Raw genomic sequence first — 20,991 nt, forward strand, 5'->3', positions numbered from 1 at the left:
TTGTTACATAGATAATAATGTACCCAATTTTATCTCACAATAAAATAACTAAGGAAGAGCAACAGAATATGGGTTTTAAGATATGAATTAAGGGCATTCAAAATATCACAGACTATATTTTTCTTAAGTACTCTCAGGGAAACAATATGTAATTGCATGTGAAATACCTATTTCTCAGAAAGAAATACACTGAAATTGTTTGATACTTGGAAAAGCAGGCAAAATTAATTGCGGATTACTGAGGGCTACTCGTATGAAAAACTACTTCCACAGAAACTGAATTTGAAAATACTTGGGCTTTTTTAGAAAGGAAATCCATGTGTATTTGTCTTCTTCCTTGTCTCTGATGACAGGCAAACTAAAAGATTTTCCTGAACATTCCATGTCCTTCAGCTTGTTGAATAGTTTCTCAAAAGCCCAAAGATACTGCAAAACAAATTGCATTACCCTACAAAAGAAAAATTGCTAAAACATTAGATTTACATATAAATGAATGCCCTTAATAAGTACTGTGGCCTAGATGAAGTACCATGATCTAGGATAAAGAGGGATAGTGTTGGGGTCCTTGCGAGGGACGGACTACAGCACACACCAATATGATGCTCTGATAGTCAACTTTATTTAGGGCACCTAACAGTATTTATAGTAAAATGTCTCCCATACATGCAGCTACACCCTGATCACACAACTTTGGATTGGTTGCTCAACTTGTCAATGTGTGCAGTTCTTACTTATGATAGGTTAGAAGTTTAAGCTGCATCCTGCTCTCACATCCTGGGAAACTGATAACAAGAACTACATAGTGTCCATGAGAATCTAAATAACAGCACTATTCTCAGCTTGTTAGCAAAACGACTTATCTATAAGACACTAAAACTAAAACCAAACCTAAAAACCCTGGCAGCAGGAGAGAACAAGATCATTATAAGGTGTTGGATTGAAGACACAGGAATGCATGAAGATAGAAACAAGGTCAGCAAGACCTATTTTGTGTGTCTTGTTTTTAATTGCTTAAGCATTCCTTTAACCACTGCTCAAGTTACAGCTCCTCTGTTAGCCAGGCCCCAACAGGATAGTAAAGTGAACACTAAATACTAAGTTTGGCCACTACTGTGATGGGGTTGGGATGGGGGAAATTCTATTAAAAAGCAATAAAAACCAAGAAACTCCAAGTGAGACACTTACCATTTCATACTCTGTTTATACTCTGTCAATGATCTCTAAGTGCTACTTTTATAAAGTAGCTAAAAGTATCATTCTGCAGGGAAGTGCTGGCACTGATTGCTTAGATTATGTCTGAGATCCTATTTGTAACATGGTTAAATTTGAAGTCTTATTATAAAAACAAACTATTCTGGAAAAGGGGCATTACGTACAAAAAAAGTAGTGATTGGAATTATTACAGTAAAATACACAGGTCTAGGACAAGAATAATGAAAACATATAGACTGAATAACTCTCAAAACTTCAGATTTTGAGACTCTGAAATAACAACCACATGGAAGACACAGAACAAAACAAGATACAGCTAAATCAGTTTATAAAATTGAATATACATAGTGACTGCTTATAACAGAAGAGACTGCATTTGATCACAGAGGATGTATGTTCCAGACTAATGCTCCCTTGTGCAAAATGCCTGCCATGTGAACAACAGTAAAGCTTATGAATATGCTAGTAAACACATATTATGAGTATCTACGCTGTTATCTATGCCCAACACAGGACTAAAGAAATATTTAATAATAATAACTAATTTAACTAAATAAACTACCTAAATATTACCTGAATGTTTTTTCTTAACTTCCTTATGTGTTTTTCCAGTCTTCTCTTGTTCATCTAAATCATATAGAAGCATTTCAGGTATCTAAAAAAAGAACACGATTGTTTGCATGAAAATTATGAACAATGACAATCTGAATTAAAATTTTAAAACCCCTATCAAGCCTTCAAACTAGTTTCTCATTTGAAAAGACTGAAAATGATACCTTTACTCAGTAAAAGGAATTTACAGAACATTTATAGCATCAGAAAGACAAATTCTGCCTTTCCACATCACTGATAACTTCCTGTTCTCCCAAGCAGAGGAGATTTTCTGGCAGCTTCTCACTGAAGCCACCCCTGCAGCCCCCCACTACCAAAACCTGGCCATGCAAACCCGATACAATTGGCTTTAACATTTTGCTTGCAGCCTATTTGTATTTTGTTCTTAAATGCTGTGTTGAATTCGAGTCAGAGTGGTCAGGATGTTGTTCAAGTCAGCCCACAGAGAGAACAAAACATAATGGTAAAATAACAATGCTAGTAATACTTAACTGTTCTGCAGAATTCCGTCTTTGTAGGACTGTACAAATGGATTAAATAAGCACAATGAAAATTATTCCTTTGCAACTCTAAATATCTTCATCTAATCCACCAAAGCTCAGTCATTTTTGGAGACACTAATTTTAAAAAGTCACAATTAATTCCATTTACCTTTTTCATACTGTCCTCTGACCAGGTTTCCATCCACAAAACCTGACATTTCTTATACAGTGCTGGATTACTTTCACAATTTATTGTGAAATTTAAATTGGTAGAATCCATGATCAAGACAACGTGCAGATTTTGTTGGATCCCTAAGAAAATGTAACATATTAAATTTTTAGTACATAACAATCTGACTACAAAATGGTAGATTTATTGCAAATACAGCATTATTTACTGTCCTTCAAATACTTATCACAAGGTAATTTCAGAAAAAGTAATAGCCTGGAACATCAGGTCACATTAGGACAGGAATGTTTATAAACAGAACTTAACATAATTTCATGGATTCTCATCATGCAGATTACAGTGCACTTTTTTAAATTTCAAAGAGCTGACAGTAATTATATAAATTAATTCTCATTCCAGTTCAGAAGTAGTTTCAGGGTCTGCAACTATGACTGTCAGGTCTGTATTCTTTCAGTCACCTCCTTCGATTTATTTGTAAACTATTTAATCTTCTTGTTTGGCCAAGGAAAAAACACAAGTAAACCTATCTGTAAACTTGCTTACAATTACAAAGAATACAAAGTGATTTGGAGGTATAACTGACAAATAGAAGAAAACTCTGTTACTAGATATATATAAGCTATACAAACCAGAAAACCATGGGAACAAAAGCTTTCTTCTAATTACTTTCAACAGCAAATTTCATAATACTTGTTGAACACAGCCATCAATACAAATGTCAGATAGAATTAATTTTAAGCTGAGGTTTCTGTGCCCTCAAATACCACAGTGCAATCATTATTCCTGCCAGGTATTTAATTATTATACTGGTTTTTAAACTTTATAATAAATTATAACTTATCATTTTGTTGACATACGGTGTGTGAAGTAGTTGAAAATTGGTCCTGTAAATCCATCCTGCGAAGCTTGCTCCTTCAGAGGAGACAGCAATGGTTCAAATTCTTCTATTTTATATAGCCCAGGAACTTCTCCTATTTCAAGAATGAATGCAAGTCAGATAAAAGACACTATAATTCTTCAAATTCCTTTGAAGGATTCCCCTGAACCGTCTGTATAGAGAATCTGAATATGGCAGTATTCAAACCTCCATACCTTTCATGAGTATCATCCCATGCACTTCATTCTTTTCACGATACCATGAAAACAACAAATCAAATTATAGTGATTCTATTTAAAAATCTACTTTGTTCATATTGCTGAAACATATTTCCAAAGCTCATTCAAATCTATCCAAAGACAGTGACCCAATACTGCATACAAAAAAAAATCAAACCAGACTTTGTCAAACACCAGGACACAGAAATACGAAAGTGAATAGTTTTCTAGATCCTCAGACATAGAGATTAACACTGGATAATGAAAATGTGATATTGTAAGGAGATTTGCATTTGCATTTGAGAGACAAGAAAATCTGGTGCTCTTATCAATCAGCTCTTAAACTACTGCTGTTCAAAAAAAACATTTAGCAAGTTAGATTCAGTCCTTCAGTGATCTTTCTGATTGAGGAACACTAGATAGCAAAATAAAGTCAGATTTTTAATTTGTTATTTTTATTTATCTTCTCACTCCTTCCAGAAAAGTGAGCCTGGCAGGTCTTCCTTTAAGTAAAGGACTTAGTCTATAGAATCTAGTAAAGCACTGGGACACCTCTCAATTTGGAATTTTATTATAAAAGGGAAGCTGTAGAGTAGAATGCATTCTCATTTTATTGTTATCCTTTTATAGAGAAGTCCTTTGAAACAAGTGAGAGGAACTGAAAGCACCTGTTCTATAGGTTAGGTTAAAGCACAGCTAAGTGAACTTTGAGTCAGGTTCTCACATAACAAGCACTCCAGCTAAAACAGCATAGAAAGGTAACTAGCCCTTCTGGTAGAGACTGAGTTAGAAAACAGCATCTAATCCTGCATTGTTGAGCTAACTCTGTGTGGCAAAAGTAGTACCATAATCTTTTTGGACTTGCCTCACCTGAAGACAGTAAACTGTTGATCATCTCCAGGAATGTAGAATGAACCAGCTGATAGTCTTCAAGCAGCAATACCACCTGTTGTGCTTCAATGCCTGCAAGCTCCATCACCTAGAAGCAGGAAAGACATTTAAATCTCAGTGTATGGAATATATGTATTGTTCATAGGAGAATGATAATCATATAATAGCCTCAGTTGGAAGGGACCGACAAGGACCAAAATCTTTCCTTAATTTTATATCACATGCATATTTTCTCCACACCATCTACACTATAAATATACTTTTAAAAGACTTCTAGGTGACTCTGTTAGATGAGATACCCAATATAAAGAACATTCTACCTAGATGTACAGCTTGACAATGAAAAATAATAACTCAATGATAGCACTATATCGCTCTTTTGTGCAGGTATAGCTCTAGAATTTTCTTTAGCACTGCTGAAGGAAATGGGAAATTCTTGATTCAAGGACTGCATTTAGCTTAAAATAATAACTACACTATCATCAATCACTAAAATTTTAATTGATTCAGCTACTATCCTATTAACTGGCAAACCATAGTAATGACAGAAAATAAAAATATATACAAATATGAAATTATATACATTTCACATAAACTTAGCATTATGAAGTCCACAGCATTCAAAAAGAGCTCTAGTATTCAGAAAACAAACAAACAGTTTCAGCTAATTACTACAAAGAACAGTATACACATCTAGACATTAAGAACTAAAATTCTACTTGTTTCGCTTAGACTGTTGCCATTTTGGTTCTCTTAAAATATCTCTTCACACAACACTTGTGTCCTTCAAAATTCCCATATTCTAATTTTTCCCTTAACATATACCTACAACATTACAAAAATTGAAGACACTGAGTGACTTACATGTTTAAGATCATTTTTGAACTGCTTCAGCTCATAATCTCTGGAAATTTTGGGAGTTACCAGAACAGCTCCATGCATATGACTAACTAAAGAGGTAACTGTTCGACGACCTACACCACTCCGTCCTGCCAAAAGAAGTGATCCTCCAGGAAAACTTAGTACTCTGTCCACTTTAGACATATAACTGAGGACTTCTTGGAACAGTAAAATCTCAATCTCTTTTTTGTCTCGTCCATAATGAATAATACCCTATTAAAAAAGAAATGTGTTCACAAACAGTAAATAAAAGCATCCAACATTTAAAAGTTTAGAAAAGAAGGGCTTGAAAGCTTAAGAGACCACACTGGTATTAATTGTAAATAAATTATTTATGTGACAGAATCTAGATACCTTGCATACCCTTTACCACATCACACTACCCCCAGCACCAGGATACTCTAGAATACTTTGATATATTGAAATAGGAATCTGCCACTGAATTAATTAAAAGTAAATAATGGACCAGAACAAAGCCTGAGCTGTGTCTCTGACTACAGATTAATTAATTCATAACTTAGAAGAGTCTTTTAGGCCCCTAATTGCTGCATAATTGCAGATTATGGAAATTTCTAGTGAAACACACACAGTAATAGATCCTAAGATTAAATTCTGACCTGGTTATACTTAATAAAACTTCATCTTTAAGCTCAATGTAACTGTGTAGTCAGAAAAAAAAACCCAAGAAACAGCAAACTTTCTGCTTACTGAGGCTATTTAACTTTACTTCCCATATAGTCTATAGGTCACAAGTTGACAATTAAGAAGAGGGAGCAGTTTCTCATCTGCAAGAGCAGTCCATCAAACACTAAGGGGAGAGACATGATCTCAAAGCTCTCATCCTAAAAATCAGACAGCCAAGCCAAGTTAACATGTTTGCACTTCCTCACCAAGCTCATTTTTTTGTACTTTACTGCTTAAGATCATGCCAAATCTCCAAACAGTCCATTTATACTTCTTCAAATAAAAATTACGTTACCAAATTAAAAGTTCAAAAAATAAACATTCAGTAAAACACCTAGGTAGCCAAACAACACAGAAACATATACACGCATCAATGTTTCTCAAAATGTTGTTCATCAGACTGTTGTAAATTAGCAGAAAATGCAACTGATGCCCTTTCTTAAAAAAACCCTTGCTACATGATACTTCCTACTGCCTGCCACATAGCATCACAAACCTTGTCTTCCTTGACCAAATGATTCCTTGAACAACAAGCAGACCCCACCCTAAACTTGTTGCTTGCATGCTACTTCCTGCAAAAAATGTCTAGAATAATTGCTGTGAACCCTTGCTTCGTATATTGTTTAATCATGTCTCACTTTTCGAATGATGTCTTTCAGGTCTGTTGAGTTTAGTCTGCCAAGTGGCCTCCCATGTGGTGGTAGTGCCTGTCCTGGTGTGATGAATGCCTCGTGACAAGCTCCCCAAGTTACATAGAAGGTATCTGTGAAAATAAAAGGAAACATTCAAAACTGAAGGTGTTCAGCTCATATGCCATCTGACTTGATTAGGCAGTTCCTAAACAAACATTTCAAGTTTGTGTGGTATGCTTCAGATGGTTTACCTGCCGTATTGTCCAGAACATCTGAGCCCCAATCACCTTGAAACACTTTGATCAAAACATTATCAAATAGATTAAGTTCTTTCACGCCAACAATTCTGTCACGGAACAGACGACTTGCTTCATAAGCAACAATTTCCAACACATAGTCTGCAGTTTGTACCAATGATCCTACAAAATGCAAGAACAGATTATAATAAATTCTACATTTCTTAAGTTTCCTTTTCAAAATACAAGACCAAAAATGAACAAGTGAAATTACATACCAGCAGGAGAGCATCGGTAAGTAAGAAATAAGAGAAAAAGCAAATATTATGAAATGCTTTTTAATAAACATATTCTATTGAAACATCAATAATTAAGGCCATTTTAGAACTCCTTTATCAATGAAAACCAAGTAAGGGACTTACCACCTGCTAAATCGTATCTGAATAAACCCAGAACCCACTGAGTAAGAATACATGGTGTAAAAAGGTAATGACTGTGATCATCAATGGTGAATTTCGCTCGTGCCTAAAGAGGGAAATTAAGGGGAAGAAAAAAAAGTGATGCCTTAAAATGTAAAGCACTTGGAAACACAGGTTTACATTTTTCTTAAACACCAGATACATTACTTTTCTATTTGGTATATATTTAGATATTTTATTAATGCATTCCTTGGGGGTTTTTTGAAAAGTGCAGAGATCAGTTGTTTAAATCTTATTTTCTGATGACAAAAGATTTTCTCACATTACTTATATACCATTTTTGATGCAAACAACTGGACATGTCACCTAGAACTGTTAGTGCAGTCTTATTAGAGAAAACACACAATTTTTTAGCACACTATTATTGAATATGCATGTTTTAAAGCAATACCAAATATAAAACCAAAGGCAATATAGAAGCGTAATAAAAAACTACCTAAATTAGTAGCACTTTGTTAATACGAAAGACTTAACAGAAATTTCAACTCTTCCCCCAGAGAGGATATTTAAATTTACAACTACATTTTTAATTCAAAGAACAACTGCCTCCATCAGTAATTTGATTGCAGTGTGATGAGAGTTAGAACTCAGATTTCTCAGAATACATTGATAATATCACATGAACTGGTGCATTCCAGACAGTGACTCAACCCAGAGTCCAGTCATAATGATCGGTTTTGTATCAGGGTTCTGTCTAAATGGGGACATGCATACGTTCTTGGAACATACAGAAAACATTTAGATCCCCCACATCTAGTGCTTGCTAGATAAAAGTCTGCAAAATGTTAAAGGAGGATAAAACTAACTTGTGTTTCTAAGCATCTGTTTTTAACAGTGTAAAATATTAATAAGCAGTCCTTGATGTCTGTAAAGGATCCACCCTCACATCTCCCTTCTCTATTCATAACAGCATCCATAACATCTTAGACATAACAATCTGTTGCACTGTTTCCTTATTCATTAAGTAGGAAAGCACTACTATGCACATTTTATAAATCAGGAACTGAAAGTATAGAAGGCTTAATCATAAAATAAATCTGTGGGAAAGCAAGAGCACTTACCACTTACTCAGTTTGCTCTTATACCCAGGAGTCCCTACGAATAAGTAGCTCTGAAATTTATATCAAACACTTACTCAGTTCGCTCTTATACCAGGAGTCCCTATGAATAAGTAGCTCTGAAATTTATATCAACTTTATTAAACAGATATAAACTTGGATTTTAATACTGATAAAACCTTTTATTGACTTGTTAATACAAAAAGCTAATTATTTTTTGAAAAAATATGAATTCTCCATCTCCTTAGAAAAAGAAAAAAATATTTCCATACCTGTTCATATACTTGAACCATAGATCCTGCTAGCTGATGTATTTTTGGTAAAGAGCCCCAAACAGGATGATTCTTTAAGTTTTTCTGTAGTACAGGTTCCAGGTAGGCACTATAAATAGTTTGCAGTTGGTCTCTTTCTGGATAGCTACAAAGAGAAAAAAAAACAACAAAAACCCAATACTTCTGGAATATCACTTTTTTAATTATTAAAAATGCGTCAAAGTTATATACACAATTGCCGAGAAACTTCAATGAACAGCATTTTCATCCAGCAGGTAAGTAAAATTATTATTGTATTGCAATAGGCCACTCTCAGAAACTTTCTAAATACATCTCATGATGTATTCAAACTTTAAAACAAACAAATAAACTTCTTTTCAATTTCTCTAATTTTGTAACCAAAATAAAAAGCTGCAGGAAACAGTTTACTGAAAGCAAAATCATCCAACAGGAAACATTTCAAACACTTCACTATCAACAGGCAGCTACAGATTTCTCTAGCTCACTTCTAGTGCCAAGACGCACTAAAGAACACCAAATCTGAAGATCCCAAACTGTTAGAAAACATGAAAGACCAGAACAGTCACATCTGCATAAAGACTAAGCTGAGTAAAGGCCTTATAAACAAAGGCTGAATCTGAGTTCTTAGAGTCAGGCTAATTTCCACATACTTACTCAATTGCACAGAGACGAACAATCGAAGTAAATCTGGAAGTAAGTTTATGTCTTCCTAACGTTCCTCCAGCAGACATGGAAGCCACAATTTGGATGTTTTCTAAACCAACCCATTCCAGATTTTCATCATAAAAACCTTGATATGTAAGAACCTTTAATAATTGAATAAATATTCATTAAAAGGAAGTCAACAGAGTATCATACAAAATAAAATGTAAGAAAATAGTGAGATATATAACATTATTTCTGTTTTCTTAATTGCCAGATGTGTATTACTCCTCCCAATTTTGTGCCAGTTACACACTTGCAGAACTCCATTATGCAGATCATGAATGAAGATGTTAAACAGGTACTAGCTTCCAAGCAGACCTTGTGCCATTGATCACCACCTTCTGGGCCTGGCTCCTCAGCCCATTTTCAACCCACCTCACTGTCTGCTTGTGCAGCCTGTATCAACAGCTTTGTATGAGGACCTCTTGGGAGACAGCACCAATGGTCTTAGAGAAGTCCAGGTAGACTATATCCACTGGTCTGCCCTTGTCAAGCATGACTTGCCCTTGGTGAATCCATGCTGACTATTCCTGGCAATTTTCTTATTATCCATGTGCCTACTGCATTATAACTCATCAAGACAAGCACTGTCTTTACTTATACAAATAAGCTAATTAAAAATGGCATCTTATTTCTGGCTGCAACCTACATATTTTATCAAAGTGCAAACAAAACCAATGGCAGACGCAGGATGTTACCTCTGAAAATAGCTGATGTAGGCATTTACTACATACACTAAATTACATCCAGCATACTTAAGTCTCTTCATAAATAATAGACATAAGTGCTCACCTGCTGTAGAAAAGCCACAAGAGTGCTTGTTCCCCATTTATCAGGTTTGGGTAGATTGATGTCTTTTAAGTACAAAACAAGCCTTTCACAGTCCTTTGGTCTGTATACTCGCCCAGTGTTTGTACTGATTACAATGCAAGTTTGACTTAATTTTTGTAGAAGATGTTGAGAAGTAGTTTGTGCACTGCAGTGAATGGTAGCAATCTGAGTGGATCGGAGTTGAGAAAATGCATAGTGAAGCATCATCCTAGAAAAGCAAACATGTACATATATATATAAAAGCATAAATAAATTAAAATGCTGTGTTTCCAAAGATATAGTTTAGTTTTTGAATTAAAATGCATATACTACATCCTGTATTAATGTAATAGGTGGAGCATGAGGTGTGCTGAATTCAACACTCTTGCCTTTAAAACTGTAGTATTTTCCATTCACAAAATTCAATGTAAGTGTGGTGTATACATCTACACAAAACCAGTAGCTAGTCCAAACACCTTGATTATAGTGATCCAACCCCTCTAGATAAGAAACCTAATATCAACAGGACCAGCTAATTTCAGATGCTGGCACACAGGCATCTAGTGCCTCTTGAGATGAGACTGGATACTGCATGTGCATCTGAGCTGTTGCTTCCTGACAGCACAGCTTTTCCAAAGGTCCTGTTTCATATCTAAAAGCTGCATTCGGATGTCTTAGATGCACAGTGACAGTCCAAACTTTCCCTGTAGATCTTCATAAGAATATACCTATTTGCCACTACAAAAGGTTGTTTCATCAGTGACAAAAACAAGAGATATTGTAGCAGGAAGTCATATGATAACAGCTTATAGCAAAATATCACAAACTCTGTCAAATAACTACAAGTATATTTTACTTAAAATAGGAACCACCTCTTACCCCTTTCCGCATCCTTCAGGACCTACAAGAAGAAATGGCTGCTTATTATTAATGTCTAGCCAGGGTCTAAAATAATCTAAACCTCTCTGCATATCAGGGGTTTGGATGACAGGAAGTGTTTGGAGATTACTGAAGTCATCAGCTGTTAGATTTTCAGGTTTTTTCAGCTGATATAACATTAGTTGTCCAGTGTCTGTGTCATAATATGTGTCCAGGGGCTTCCTTGGATCTGGTGGAGACTCTTGTGCCCAACCAAAGAGCTTTAAAAACAATAAAAATAAAGCTTCAGTTAAATCCATACTCCTAAAAACAAGATCTACCATTTCAACTAACCTAAAGAATGTTCAAAGATTACTTTTGTAAAGTCAAACATATAATTCCTTAATTTGATAGCTTAAGGATGCCTTTAAAAATCCAGTCATGTCATGCATATGTCTGTAACTAAACAGTAACATATTACTCTTCCACTTTTCATAATATAAAGAAATTAAAATTACCTGTATCTAGAAAAGTTTTATGTTAGGCCTTACATGATTATTTCAGGCATTCTGAACAGCAAAAAAACTGCAAAAATGAACCTGGATTACATATACAATACATATAGACACACACAGAGTCTGCTATAGTGGGTCCTTGCATAAAACAGTGTGGATAGAGGCCATTCTGTATCTCCTGGTACAGCACCAAAGCATTGCTATCTGGGATGGATGCACCTAGCAGAGTATCAGTGACATATGAAACATTCCTTTACTTCTCAGCTATTTCCCTATAATCAACACAGATTACAAACAAATAAGAGAACAAAAATTCTATTACTGTGACTTTGCATTGTTAGAAGACAGAAAATCATTATTCCTACTACATATACTGAAATATTTTTAATAAACTTGATGGAGAACTTACCTCTTTTGCAAATTCCTGTCGTGACTTCATGTTGAGATTGCCACCAAGACCACGTAACAAACTAATAATGAACTGTCCACGATCAGTACAGCCATGAAGATGAGACAGTCCATTCATCACAGTTCCAACTAAACTTGTTTCTACCACAAAGTCATTCTGTAAATTGCAAGTTGTAATAGATTTAAAGTGTGATGTAATGCTAGCAGGCTATTATTCATTGCTTTTTTTGACACTTCCATAAATGATGAAAGATCTCAACACTGCTACTGTTCTAGAAAATTCACTTGATGTTAAATTATTTCTAAGCATCGATTTGGAAGTTTTAATTCCAAGACTACAAATTGATTTAATTTAGGATAAGCAGTCAGAACTTTCCTTACAGATTTTGAGAATCTATAAGAAATCAACATAACTGTATACTGGAAATATTTCTTTTGAACAGATTATTTGTGGATTCTCCTCTGTAGCTCCAAATGGGATTTGCAGCCTCTGGATCAATATTTTTTGAACAGAGTATTTGTGGATTTTCCTCTCTAGCTCCAAATGGGATTTGCAGCCTCTGGATCAATATCATGGTTTTTCCTCTGTATCCACCTGAAGATACCTGAAAAGTCTAAAAATCTCCATAGGTGAAAGAACCAAGAGGAAAACTAATATTAAAATCACAGCAGGACCATATATGTTCCCCAAGGGGAAGTAATGCAGTCTCCCAAACACCAGCGTACTGGCTGCAGCAGTGGAGACGTCTCCTAAATAATGTTTTGTGCAACATAAGCTACTTGATCAATGCAAAGGCAACTCTTTCAGACAAAGGGGAGGCAGGGGAGCATCTAGAATCCTTAAGAAAATCTGGCACATGCAGAACAATTATCTTGAAGTACATCCCAGAATCACAGAATACAGATGAAGTACAAGGTTTTGGACTACCCTTTTTTAAATACTGTAATTACGTATTACTTTTCACCTCTTAAAACATTTTTCAGTTGAGGTTTTAAGTAGAATCCTAAAGAGCTGAAGTTATATACTTAATTCCAGGACAGATTAGTGGGAGTTGTTAAAATTTAGCATTCTGAACAATCAAAGTATGTTTTTAGACATGCCTCTATCATTTATTATAGGTATATAGCATTATATTTCTCCTCAATCTATTACAAGCTTCAGTCTACACTGTGCAACTTGCCAAATTTTAGCTTTTTTTTTTTTTGCTATAGACAACAGCAGAAATCTAGGCAAACATTTTCTTCACTTTTCCTTTTTTCAGTTAAGATATTCATGTCTTTTAGGTCTACGAAAATATACAGAAAAATATCTGATATGGAATAATGAAATGTACGTATTTCTGTGAAACTTGATATTTGCCTGTTAATTAAAATGGTATTAAATGTTTCAAAACTCTTAAGTTCAGCAATGAGTTTTTGGAAACTAATTAGAATAGTTCCAATATTAAGCTTATTAAGGACAGACCACCGTTAAGGTGGTCACAGCAGCAAGACTGACATGACAGAGCTCAATGCTCTCAGGCACATGAGGTGATTCTTGGGATAGTCCTGTGCAGGGCCAGGAGCTGAACTTCGATGATCCTTGTGGGTCCCTTCCAACTCAGGAGATTATATGATTCTATGAAAAAAGCACTGAGATGGGTTTTTTTAACTAAAATTTTAAAATTGATCTGAATCATCTCTTCAGTGCTAAACCAGAAAGACAGATCAGAGTTAGCAGAAGCTGTAGTAATTTACTAACCTTCTTCACAACCCAGTTTAAAGCCTTTTCAAAATAGTCTCCAATCCAATTTTCAAGGTTGCATCTGCATTCTTCAGGCTGACTTCTTAACCAAGACTTTATCAGAGCATTAAGGTCTGTATTTTCATCACTAAGTCAAAACAAAACAAAATTCAGATAAATACAAGGTGTCCACATCCACCATGTCTCTTTCAAAGTCTGATGCATGCTAGTCAAAAGTTTATAACATAACGGCACAGAAGGAACATACAACCTAAAGCAAACTTCTTCAGTCATTTGCTTCAAAGTGCAAGCAACTAATCAACTACTCCATTCCCTTGAGACGATCTTTTAAGAAAAGTGAGCATATTTACTTACTTTAAAAGTAAGTAATACTCCTTTGGCTTACCTCAGAAAGATCATTCCCATTCGAGATATTGTAGCAGGAGAAGCACAGCTAAGGTCATGAGTTTCAAATATGAAGTTGACATTTGAGCCAAATTGAATTCTTTCTCCACTGGGCATAGTCAACAATCTATTGTCATCCAAAACGGAATTCAAAGATTCAATCCATTCAGGATCAATATCACCATCACAAATTATCCACGAAGTAATATCTATTTCCAGACATAAAAACAAAGTAACAAACCCAAGAAAAACACTTACACAATATCATCCCTTACTGTTTTTAAACTCTAGTACTCTTTCTTCATAATATCTTAAATACAGGTTCTATGAAGATACTCCTTACGTGCTTTGTATTCTGCTGCCCATTTTCATTTTGTCACAAAATTTGGTAAGTATGTATCAGGACTTTTGACTACCATTGTTACCAGAAGATTTTCTTACCTTATGCTATCCACAAATAATAACACAATAGAAAAATGGAACTGAAAATGAGCTATTTCAGTACTTTAAGCATAGCAATGTACACAGACATACCTCGGGGTTCTCGTACCACTTGTCGAGCACTATTTGTCAGCACACCATCAGACCACTCTCTGGTATCCATGTCAATATGGCCTAGCAACTGATGTCGAGGCATAGCTTTGGGATTCATTGTATACTGTTTCACTACTTTGCCAGTTTTACCAAGTGCTGTCTTTAACATCTGCCAAAGTGTTGATTTACCTCCACCACTTGGACCTACAATAACTACACCCATTCTCTGACGTAGTTGTTCGTATAATTCCAAAGCCTTCTTGATCTAGATAATAAAAGAGATTATGGCTATGTGAAATTGCAAAGACAAATCAAGCATGTCCTTTTCCAATTTAATTTCCGTGCACTTTCTTTCTATAATTTTATTTTTTGAAACAATAGGTATTTGCAGAAATAATTAAAATTATGATACTAAAGAATATCAAGAAACTAATTTTGCATGTCAGAACCATTTCACTAAATTACCGATATAAAAACATTAGCTGTCTTTTGGCATATTTTTACTGAGAAATTAATGAATATTTAGTCCCAAAACTTCAATCCAGCTCTACAACAAATACATAAAAATGAGAGACAGAATGCTTGATAAAACCAAATATTCACATTGCTTCATTGTTTCACTGCTCAAAATATTCACCGGCACTTGTACCTGGCTTGAATAAAACTGTGTGTCACATGTTCACATCCTAATTTTTCTTGCACTGTTTTTCTTTCAATTACATACTCATCTACCATGCTTCAAGCACACATCTTTTTTTCAATATACATGTAATCAGAACCTGTCATTCTCATTTTTATGAAAGATTTCTTTTGAAAGGAAACAGAAATGAGTCAAATGAATGTAATATTAATCATTTCTAATTCAGAACAACTGAATCAGCTTTGTTGTTGTAGGCAGTTTACCTGTGTGCTTATAATTTCCAAGTTTGCTTCTTCAAAGACTTGTTGTAAAGCTGCAGTTAACTCAGCATATTCCACATCTTTAAAGTCAATGCTAGGAAACACATCTTTCACCAGTGCATCAAAACGTGCACAGTCTGTAAATGTAAGTTTTGATGTGGTATTAAGCCTCAAAGCTTGAACCACTATGTGACTTTCATTAACTGGAAGGAAAAACAAAGAAGACAGATCAGTTTAAGCTGTTTGTTGGTTGCTTTTTTTTCAAATATATCAGCACCTGAGTCCACATTGCTAAGACACTGAAAGCAAAATCACAGCACAGGCTACATTCCATTTCATGTACCACTCTATTTGAAAGTCAGGCAAGTGCCTTACTGTGAATATGATACATGCCCACAAATGCATTGCATACAGGTATGAGATGGTTATGATAGTGGCCAGATAATACATAATCGCCCTAGGATTACCACAATAGCTTACTTCTTAAAGCACTCGTGAAAGAAATTAAGGACCTGGATTCTAGACCTTAATCTGCCAGAGACCGTTTGAGTCACATCTCTCAAGTGCATCCTAATTAACTATGAATATTCCAGAAGCAAATACTTTCCACAACTACTCTTGAATATGAAGTACCATGCATTTTGGGATCAGAATGAAAACAGCCACAAGAATTATTTAACTCTCAGAAAAATAGAGATACAGGTGGTGGGATCTCTGGTTTTTGCTTTTTTTAATCAAATTACAGTTTCATATAAAACACATGCATTTTTAGAGAGCAGGACTAGAAATCACAGGTGAAAATTATCCTGTGTTTCTGCCCTCCGTCTGAATGCATGACTGCTCCAAACCAGAATGCCCAAATTCTGTCCCAAACAAGGGACAGAAAACGTAAAATGCCTAACTTCCCTTCTTCCTGCAACTTTTTCCCAAATTTTCCAGATGTTAAAAGTATGTCCTTCTAAAATTTGGCATAAGTCCAAGGTTTTTCATACTGAACAATGTCATAATACAAATGCTTCTACAGGCCAATTTTCTATAGAGCACGATAAATGGCTAAGAGGAAAAACACTGACATTAAGGAACTTGATTTAGAAAGGCTGAGCTGCTTTACTAGAGGAAGTAATACAAAATTAAGTAGCATTTTGACATGCCAAAGGATTTTGAGTCAAAGGTACAAGCAAATATATAAGAAACAGGATAGGGCATTTGTCAGAAATATCTTAAGCTTCTCAAGCTAAGCAAACAGGAAGCACCAGTTGTCTCCTAAAGATGTGAAATGTTCATTCATTCTACACTCTGAAGTTCTACTCATTTAACACTTATACAACAGGAAATTTAAAGAATTTCAAAAAGAACCTGTGACTCAGTCTAGTCCAATATATTTTTAGCATTTCGACCTGTCCTCATGTTTGCCTCTATCCACCAATCTGAATCCGATGCCATGTGGCAATTTTTGATAACCTCAAATGAAATGAAAATGGTCTGGTAACTGATGAGTAATGACAGCGTCAGAGGACCAACTTTTCTGTCCTATGCCAAGCAAAAACAAGAGCCTTTGTGAATCACTCAAAATTGGTCCAGAATTAACTCCTCTTTCTATGTTCTTATCACCATATAGAAGCCCACTCTAAAAATATGACAACAGTCTTGTGATCTCCTAGTGTAAGTGGACTTTCACAGATATGTTTTTCTTTTCTAAATTGCCTCCCAATTCAAGCCATGGCTTCTCAAGACTCCGATGAACAAGCAGGCTGTAGTGAATCATATCTGTACAAGATCCTAAAGAATCAAAAGTCTGTTATGGTCGATCTTACTTTCTTGCTTTGCATCGCTTTTCTTCAGCTGATGAAGAAGGCTGCCACAGCCTCTCAAAACAGTCTTCAACGCTCGTAAACCCCAATCATAGTGCTGCTGTGGTGTCAGTAGCTCCCTGAATTTAAAAACAACAATATTGTAATGTGCTTTAGGTGACAGCACCTGAATTTTGGGTTGGTGAATGAACGTGCTTATAACAGAGTTTTGGGCAAAAAAGAAACTGATGAGTAACTGTAGGGCCATCTGAAATGCATTTCAGAGATACAAGCAACAGCACTGAAATTTTCAGAGGGGGTATATTCAACAGCTAATGTCTTTATTATTGTCCCTAACAGCATTGCCTATAACCTCTGATCTTTGTACTCTCTAATGCACATATTTTTAACCAAATAGTCACTTGCATTTCAACAATTTCAAGATTCTAAATTCAACAATGCTTTCATATGTTTACATTCATATTTGGTGAGCATACTAGGGGAGGTAGCAATTGCCCCCTTGAGATTAGAACTGCATTCCAGATATTTTCACACCTCAACCTCCCAATACATTGCAGTATTTTTACTTTATAAGTTAAATCAGCATCTATGGAGATTTGCATGGCATACCATTTAGATTTAAGAGCTAGAATGGCAGAGAATTAAAAAGGTAACATTACTTTGAGTGGAGGAAGGGATGCAAAAGCTTACCTTGCTAGATTAAAAATAGCCACTAATTTTCTACCCAGTATTTTAGCATCCTTAAAACCTTCTGAATATAAAATCACTTCCGCAATGAGTTCATTGTCTGGATGAGTCATAGCAACTGGCCTGAAAAGTTGTTTGAGGTTATCAGGCAGTTTCTGTCTTCCTCCATAACCCTTTCCAGCAGGATTCAGAGTGATAAAAATTCCAGAATTGTGATCCATTTCAACCTAGCATTAGAAGTAATTGCAATAGTATATTGTCAAATGAAACAGTACTGAGACATACTGAGTGGACTACATTTAGTTACAGTAGTCAGTTCTTAAGTTTGACCTATATGAACAAAATAAGCAAGTTTTGCTGTACCTTTTTGCCAAGCATCTCACATACAGGACTGTGTTTCTTCAATGCATGTTGAATTGTCTGAACCTGCATGGACACTGCAGACAATACAGCTTCCTCAAGCCTGTTGAATTCATCAAAACAGCCCCAGGCACCACACTTCACTAAGCCCACAAATATGCGCCCCATGGACTTCACATCAATGCCCTAAAAGTTACACAGGATACCATCAGAATTCAAATAACAAGACAATATAAAAGACTGTCTTTTCATCCATTAAAAACATGTTATAGGAGATATCCACAAATTTCTAATGGAAACTGACAAACTATCAAAATTATTTCTGGAATATAATATTGCTTTATGAAGTATGAGCATAGGTATCAATTTCCTAAATTAAACAGAACCATATTCACCTCATCACAATTAAAGACTAATACTTGTCTTCCAAGAAGTCCACCCAAGGCCTTTACTGATTCTGTCTTCCCAGTTCCAGCTGGACCATAGGGATTTCCTCCAAGGCCCATCTTCATGGCCTGAGTGAGAGTTAGGTAACATTTATCCGTCAAAGGTGTATAAACAAGTTTAGGGGAATTACCCTGCAGAAACAAAGAAAATTATATTGATTGGTAGACAGAAATTATCAACAACATAATTTCATTATTTCATTCATAAATAATTTGAAAATATAACGTAACAGCCAAGATTACTGTCTCATTCAGTATAAGAATGTGTTTACAATTACAAACTGTTCCTAATTTTATATCCAATGTCAAAGCATTGTTCAAAATGGTTTTAATTACAGAAAGAAGTAACCCAGATGAATTTTGCACTCGAATATATAAAATACAGAAAATACTTCTGTGATGAGCTGCTTTCCATACCACCTTACATTTACCCCACCAATATGAAGAATTAAAATGATTGTCCTATCTTTTAATATTTCCCATGAAATGCTAGGAACACAAGAAAGTTGAAAAAAATGGCAACAGCTGGTAGACAACCAGCAGCAAGTGTGAAATGAGAAAGTGTTTGACACATATATAAAAGTCACAAGGTAAAAAATAAAAATATATCACACCTGATATTCATAAGTATATTGGAGTTCAGCATCTACCATCTGAACATAACATTTTTGGTCTTTCATATAATATCTCAGCTGCTTCTTCCAAGCCCAGTCTTCAACACTGTGAACCTGAGCTTGATTCAACTGCTTCACCACATCAATGTTATGAATGATATCAAGAATCAGAGCTTTAAGCTTGAGCTCAAGGATCCCTGATTCTGCAAATAACCACAAAAAAAATCACATCACTGGAGTCAGGATGATATATGTTACCCATTCTTAAGTTCATAGTGCTGCTCTGTATTACCAGCAGATTTTATTCAGAGTTTGTTTGAACTATACATAGAAATAGTATTTATTTTCTAAAGGAAGCAGCATAAAATGAGTTCCTGACAGACAATGCAAATCATCACATAACTTTAATCATTTTGAAGTGGTTTTGTCTGCCTCTACATTAAGAGAGAGCGAGCGAGAGAGAGAGAGAGAGAGAGAGAGAGAAAGAGAGAGAGATGGGGCAGGGAGAGAGGGAGAGAGGGAGAGAGAGGCGGAACTGCAAAGCAATGTATTCCAGGAATGTTTACAGCCATGACCACTTCAGCAACCAGTGTGGCACAACCTCTTGATTGATCTGTAAATGATCTGATAACCATTCTACAGGCACTCTGCAGATTTTACTCAAACTAACTAGGGTGAAACGAATGTTCACTAGCAGAGATTGTGAGAATTAAGTGTACTCTTGGCTTTGTTGCATTTGAAATAAATCCAGTTTGTATGTTTCTATACTGTTCTATGATGACAATTAAACCAAAGTAAATTGGGATAATCAGGCAACTCACTTCAAAATCACACCTAGTATCCAAACTCAAAAGTTACTGTAAATGTATTATACAACAGATGGAATAAACACTCTTCTGTATTTGATGACATTCCTAAAATGGCTACATAAAGAGCACAGAAAGGGAGGTGTCAGGTAAAGAACCACACTTAGAGACTGCTGAGGGTAGGTGATATGAATCCTATTCCTAATTAATGTGTCAGATATAGTTCATAAATTATAAATTTGAATTTAATGCAGTAAGCACCTATACAAATGTGGTGGAAGATTGTCAACTACATGCCAAATTGAGTCTTTTTATACATACAAGGTAAAAGCCATTTCACCTAACATCCGCTACACAATTTTACATCTGAGGTAGTCACTCAAAGTCTCCGGTCCAAAGAGAGGAATAAGCACTCAGAGGTGTAACTATTCTAACTAATTCGGACTATGTAAGATTCAGGACACTAATGGCTTGAAAACAACTACTAGCTGATTTGTTTTGCCTCCGAGGTACTCAAGAATTATTAGTTCAGAAGCAGACGTATACGTCTAACACAGGAAAAGAGAATCACCTACACTGTTGTACAGAATATATTGGCTTGACATAATGTATCTCAACTGCTGTTTGGCCTCTTCCTGTGAAACA

At 35.3% G+C, this 20,991-nt stretch overlaps 1 protein-coding gene across 1 annotated transcript in view; it reads right to left on the reverse strand.

Moving 5' to 3' along the window:
• The window catches only part of DYNC2H1 (dynein, cytoplasmic 2, heavy chain 1), a gene marked incomplete at its 5' end in the record, with an annotated part of 150,712 nt that overhangs the window by 102,129 nt on the left and 27,592 nt on the right, over positions 1-20,991 (reverse strand). The window contains 22 exons of the mRNA XM_009072160.1: positions 1,786-1,867; positions 2,476-2,618; positions 3,354-3,467; positions 4,462-4,570; positions 5,347-5,595; positions 6,705-6,829; positions 6,950-7,117; positions 7,357-7,459; positions 8,744-8,888; positions 9,419-9,570; positions 10,262-10,508; positions 11,159-11,418; positions 12,062-12,217; positions 13,802-13,931; positions 14,190-14,397; positions 14,723-14,987; positions 15,626-15,825; positions 17,437-17,552; positions 18,124-18,347; positions 18,484-18,666; positions 18,876-19,058; positions 19,541-19,743. Coding sequence (XP_009070408.1) covers positions 1,786-1,867; positions 2,476-2,618; positions 3,354-3,467; positions 4,462-4,570; positions 5,347-5,595; positions 6,705-6,829; positions 6,950-7,117; positions 7,357-7,459; positions 8,744-8,888; positions 9,419-9,570; positions 10,262-10,508; positions 11,159-11,418; positions 12,062-12,217; positions 13,802-13,931; positions 14,190-14,397; positions 14,723-14,987; positions 15,626-15,825; positions 17,437-17,552; positions 18,124-18,347; positions 18,484-18,666; positions 18,876-19,058; positions 19,541-19,743 — 3,765 coding nt within the window. The remainder of the gene's footprint in view (positions 1-1,785; positions 1,868-2,475; positions 2,619-3,353; positions 3,468-4,461; positions 4,571-5,346; positions 5,596-6,704; positions 6,830-6,949; positions 7,118-7,356; positions 7,460-8,743; positions 8,889-9,418; positions 9,571-10,261; positions 10,509-11,158; positions 11,419-12,061; positions 12,218-13,801; positions 13,932-14,189; positions 14,398-14,722; positions 14,988-15,625; positions 15,826-17,436; positions 17,553-18,123; positions 18,348-18,483; positions 18,667-18,875; positions 19,059-19,540; positions 19,744-20,991) is intronic.

The sequence above is a fragment of the Acanthisitta chloris genome, unplaced genomic scaffold, assembly GCF_000695815.1.
Source record: "Acanthisitta chloris isolate BGI_N310 unplaced genomic scaffold, ASM69581v1 scaffold7743, whole genome shotgun sequence".
NCBI lineage: Eukaryota > Metazoa > Chordata > Aves > Passeriformes > Acanthisittidae > Acanthisitta > Acanthisitta chloris.